The sequence below is a fragment of the Frankliniella occidentalis genome, unplaced genomic scaffold, assembly GCF_000697945.3.
Source record: "Frankliniella occidentalis isolate FOCC.00 unplaced genomic scaffold, Focc_3.1 Scaffold257, whole genome shotgun sequence".
NCBI classification, from domain to species: Eukaryota; Metazoa; Arthropoda; class Insecta; order Thysanoptera; family Thripidae; genus Frankliniella; species Frankliniella occidentalis.
The window spans coordinates 145,835-151,584 of NW_026267383.1; the positions used below are offsets into that span (position 1 = coordinate 145,835).

Here is a 5,750-nt window from a genome sequence, read left to right on the forward strand (position 1 = left end):
AGCATCCAGAGCGCCCTAAAGTCGGCCTCCTCACTCCCCCTCTCACCGACATCGCGACGCTATTGCGCCCTCCGAGGCTGAGAACCGCTGCGCAGCAGCGTGCAGCGCGATAGTCCATGCCGAGGGCTTTTCGTCGCTGTTATCCGATTAAAAATATGTTGAGCAGTCTGGCAGATATGACGAAATGAACGTAGTTCGAATTCCCGTCCAATGAATCAGTATTTTCTCCGGGCGCTAGAGTGTGAATCTGAATCCCTGTTGGCGGCGTATTCCAGCACCTGACCAGGAATAAAAATTCAGGTCCGGATCTCAATGGGAACACATAAAAAGTAACAATTTCTGTTTAGCCCTACGGCAGCTGGTTCGAATCGCGCGCGAGACAGTAGTAGGCGGCACTGACAGCCCGCCCAGCCCCGCCTCGCGTTGCCCCCGCGCTATGTTTAAGCTAGCGCACACCACTCGAACCAGCTGCCGCCTAAACGGAAATTCCCATTTTTAGCCCGCTCTTTTGCTTAAAAGCTATATAAGCGGGCTTATGTCGTTTGGCGGAAGGGCGGCCTCTAGCTTGTTATAGTGTTTTTCTCGTGCCTCGATTTCAAACAATACAAAATTCGACTCCAGTAGACGCGATATTATTACGTTATTAGGTTAGTGAGGCTCCCGAGCGCGATCGGCTGCTCTGGAAAATAGCTTATGGTTTGTTATGTTGCGTGGCAGCCATCTTGTAACTTCTTTTTTTTTCTAACCGCTGGAATACCTCCTTCGGATCAAAGGAAATCAAAGGAAACTTGAAGTTGAGACCGACCAGCAACACACTCAGCAGAAGTTTTTCATTAGGATAAATCGCTTGTCCTTAATGCAAAGCACGCACGACGCTCAGCCGCTGGCGAAAGCACGCACAGTGCATAGCCACTAGCGAAACGACGCAAGTGCATTTTTCAAAATAATTGAGATATCTTTATATTCTGAAACAGCATGATTTCCTCTTCCCTATGGTATATGTCTCCAAAAATCACTGTAAAGTGCACTTGCGTGGTTTCGCCAGTGGCTATGCGCTGTGCGTGACTTCACCAGCGGCAATCCACCGTGCGTGCTTTCGCCAGCGGCTGAGCGCCGTGCGTGCTTTTCATTAGGGACAAGCGAAATGTTAAACGCTGGTATAAACGTCGTATTCTGGAGCAGCTGGAAGGGCCTTTGCAGGAGATCAAGATTATGTATGGGCACATATCATTGGATCGAAATGAAATAAATGTAATGAAACTGGCATACATGGTTCTCGACTCTCCTAAGTATTGGGCCTTAAAAGACTTTTGAAATATTTCATGATAAAACAAAGCAATACTGTCCGCCAAAAATACTTCCAACTATAATTAAATCGAGGCTGCTAGAAAAACTCGATCGAGGTTCTTAGTTTTGACCCCTAACCGCATTTAAAGCTTACGTGACTTTAGATCGAATCCACGACTGAAACGTGTTGTTTGGGCCTTCAATGTAGGTCAATGTAGATGTAGGTCCAAACTGACATGAATTTATGCGAACATACCAAGTAATATCAATTTGAGCATAACATCCTCCCCACCTCCTAAACGATGAATGTAAATGTTCGACTCAGCGGCGCGAGTCGCTCAAACCGCGCCTGGATGAAATGATGGTATTTTCTGGAAGGAAAAAAAAGCCGTTTCACTAAAAAATCCCAACAGATACATTTTAGTGACGGGGCGAGTGGAGGTCTAATATATCCGAAGTAGGGGCTGATCTAGAACAGTTTTAGTTACTCTACCTCAAAAAATTCGTTGTTGTCGTTTCCAACCTAGTGTCCAGCTATAATCAAATAATTTTCTTTTAGGGTGTCTCCTGGGAGGTGTTCTTCTGCTTGTTTGTGTAGGAGTTGTCATTGGAGTAATCGTTTACCTCACAAACAATCGGTGAGTTATTATAATTTTAAGTTCATAGTTGACGATTGCTAAAGGAATTCAGGGAAAACTCCGTGTGCATTGCACACTGCATATACAGTACGCATGGCATGCACAATGTAGTAACAGTTGGTGAAATGCACATAATTCCTCCGAAAACTCAACAAATGGCAATATTTTCTTTCAGACGCGTAACTTTGGAGATTATGGATTACATTTTCAGTTTTCTCGGGAAAATAATTTTAGTGGCCTACCATGTGGTAGTGATCAAATCGACATAGCTTGGTTATCTTCACCGAAATAGTCGAAAGAATGTCGGTAGTGGACAATTTAAAACCTCTAGCATAGAAGCTCGTTTGGAGACGAGCTACTTTTCTTTTCGACAGTAAAAATGGAAGTGCCTCCCATTTTCCATAGTTACACACGTCTGAAAGGCAGTAGTGACCAACTGTTGAGTTTTTAGAGCAATTGTGTGCCCAACGGTGTATACAGTGTGCAATTCACACTGTTTAGTTTCCAGTGACTTTTAACAAACTGTTTAAAGCACACCATGCTGTATCAGCTAAGCTGTGTAATCGTAATATCTCGACGCTTATACTTGATTGGAGTGGAGAAATACCCGGTGGTATGGCAGCAGTGGGGTGATTCTCAGAATGCGGGGTATTTGGGGGTTCCTAATTATTATTTTTTTTGTCGAATTTCCTAGGTTTTTTGGTTGGAATGGTTTTATTTTACTTCAAAGAAGATATGTGCAAAGTTGTGATAGTTCAAATCACGTACTTCTAGTACAGTGTTAAAAGACCATGATGTGGTGCTGTAGGCGTAGAATTGTTACTCTACCTGTGCCCAGTTCGACGTCAGAGCAAGCATTGTGAACCCCGTTACTTTTTGAAAAAGTTAGTGAGCACGACTTTGGTCATCTCCTGACGAAATATAGAAGAGTATTTCCAGATCAAAATTCATTCCTTGCGTTCCCCAGATATGTCTCTCTAGAAATGCAATGTGCCTTAAGGGGGGGTCCCAGTAAAGCGGTTAAAATACAATGCTTATTTTGGGAATTTTGTATTTAAAATACTGTACCTACTATCGATTATGTGAGAACACTGTTGAATAGATGGCACTTTCATCTACAAAATTAAAGTAAAAACGTCTCGAACGCTTGAAAACTGTGGTGACACGGCCTGCTACAAGGGAGCTTGTAGTTTCATGATAGGCCTAAACTTTCCCACGGACTGGTGCGTCTAAAACAGTCGTACGAAACAGCGTTTTGTTCAGAAGAAAACTGACTATAGTTGGAACTAGGATATCTGGGATCAGAGGTGCCCTTCTCGTTTAAAAAAAATCAAAACATTGACAACTTTTGCCTTTAATGCAGTAATAAAAGTTTGACTTACTCAAAAAATACTAAAAGTTATTTTATCGCAAAGATTCTAGTTCCAACCATAGCCAGGTTCCTTCTGAACAAAACGCCGTTTCGTACAACTGTTTTAGACGCACCAGTCAGTGGGAAAGTTTGCGCCCATCATGACGCCTGAAACACGCTATCTCCCGCCAGATCGTGTCGCCACAGTTTTCAAGCGATCGGGACGTTTTTGATTTAGTTTTGTAGATTAAAGTGCAATCTATTAAACAGTGCTTTGAACAGTTTGATGAAGCCTATAGGTTGTTTCTTTTTTTTTTGTGAAATAATTCTCAAAATTACTTTTGTTTTTGAGTCGCTACACTAGGATCCCCCCTTAAACGACTATTCCCTTAAAATTGTCCGGAATTTGGCAAAGTCCGCATGAATTCAGACCTTGGGAACGTACCGGAGTTCACATTTTGACCATTTAAACTTCTCTAGTCACCCACTGTTGCAGTATTCTTGGGTTTTTAGTACTGCACCAGGTAATGTAAGTGCTTTTTAGTATCTAGATGGTACAAAAATCTTTTAAAACCATATCACATGGTTGCGAAGGGCCACGGGATCTAAATGGCCCATATTCTGAGAATCACTTAAATACATTTGGTACAACTGTTAACTTCTTATCTTTTAGACCCGACCCGAGCCCACTTGAAGATCTGGTCGTTACCATAGAAGGTCAAGGACGTGTTCGGGGTGCAGTAAATGTCGCGTATAGCTCGAACGTTTCATATTATGCCTTCTATGGTGTACCGTACGCTCTGCCTCCGGTCGGGGTACTAAGGTTTAAGGTAAATCTGACGTGTGAGCGGAATAATACCTTGGTTCCAAACAAACAGTAGTTTTAACAGTTTTCTCAATGCAGGCACCCAGGCTACCGATCCCATGGTCAGGTGTAAGAAATGCAACAGAAGAGACTGTAGAACCTTGCAGCCAGATGATTAATGGGCTTTTCGCGGGCAGTGAGGACTGCTTGTACCTCAACGTCTACACACCAGCGCTGCCAAGAGAGGTATGAAAAGGATAAGATTTCAACTGCTTAGGAAATCCTTGGTCCTTGGTGTTTCAAGTGGTGATGGGCACTTCAGCTTATCGCGACACTTTCAGACCAATCGCAAACAAATTCCCCTACCATGTTTTTGTTTTTTCTTTCTCGCCGCTAGGTAGCTCTGAAAATAGGAGTCGTTCTTACAGTAATCCGTAACGCACAGCACATAACGCTCAAGTATGTGCTGTGCACTTTCAAAGGTTCAATATAAATAGAAAATCATTTACGTCAAACTCACCTCAACACCTTCATGTACTACCTTCGGAGTGGGAAAGTGGTCATGCTGTTCCCCGAACTTAAGATCGACACGTTCTAACAGCTAGAGCCGATGTGTGGCGCGCCGAAAACACAAAAGCCGGTCTGCAACGCCCCGCGGACACAAAATCCGACCTGCAAAGCACCGAACACGTTTGTGCACAAAAGCCTATCCTCAAAACAAAGATAGGTGCATGGTTTGCAAGTTACTTGAAGACATTCAGGCCAATCCTCGCACACAGAAAGAATCGTAAAGGTCCAATGTTTAAATTATTGATTGCAAAAAGTTTGGTAGAATGGATTTACGGAGTAATACACACTTTTTTCAAGCTATCCACCTAAAACCCTCGTTTTGCAGATGGGTTTCAGTGTGTTCGGCACGTTGCAGATCGACTGTTTCTTATTCGGTCAGCCGCAGACTGGCTCTTGTTAGGACACGTCGAGATCTACAAAACTATGCCGTGATATTTCTATGATAATCTGTTTACCACTTCAAAGGGGCAGGTCTGTGAGATGTAACGGTTTGCAAGAATTGTCACTACATTAAAACCACACGCCGCGCTAAGGATTATAGGTATATTAACAGCATAGATGGACGCTAATTTTGCCGTTGGCGCCAGTACGCACACTCTCCAGAACATGCCAATCCTCGCCTTCAACTGGAACGATGCAGTCCCTCTCGGTGTGCACGATTGTAGCTCAGCGGATGGGTCTGCGACGGTCGAAAAGAATGCTAGTAACTCTGAAAAGATGCCGCTAGTGGTTGACTTGAGGGTTTTGCAAATTTCGAAATGGGAGTGCTCGAAAAAAAATCAATATGGAGAAAACAGATTTTCCACAATTTTCGCAGTCCAGCTATGATTTTTTTTCGAGTACTTCCATCTCGAACTTTGAAAAACCCCAGGTCCACCAAGGTGTGCTAACTTTACTTTATTGTTTTTACAAATGTTAATGTTGGAGTTGATAACCCTACCATTTATCACAAATCTGAATAATAACGTTTTCCCCTTAATAGCAATACGTGAAGTTATGATCTTACTAGGTAGATGTACGCCAGACCACGTCTCGCGTAACAGGCTTCGCGATATCTCACGAAACACTGTTACGCTGCGACGCGCCTGGCATACATCTA

General features: G+C 43.2%; 1 protein-coding gene across 1 annotated transcript in view; it reads left to right on the top strand.

The window, feature by feature from the left end:
* LOC113213167 (esterase E4-like) overlaps positions 1-5,750 on the top strand; it is a 41,996-nt gene that overhangs the window by 8,632 nt on the left and 27,614 nt on the right. Inside the window, exons 2-4 of the mRNA XM_026432143.2 lie at positions 1,847-1,925; positions 3,950-4,106; positions 4,181-4,327. Of these exons, the coding sequence (XP_026287928.1) occupies positions 1,847-1,925; positions 3,950-4,106; positions 4,181-4,327 (383 nt within the window). The remainder of the gene's footprint in view (positions 1-1,846; positions 1,926-3,949; positions 4,107-4,180; positions 4,328-5,750) is intronic.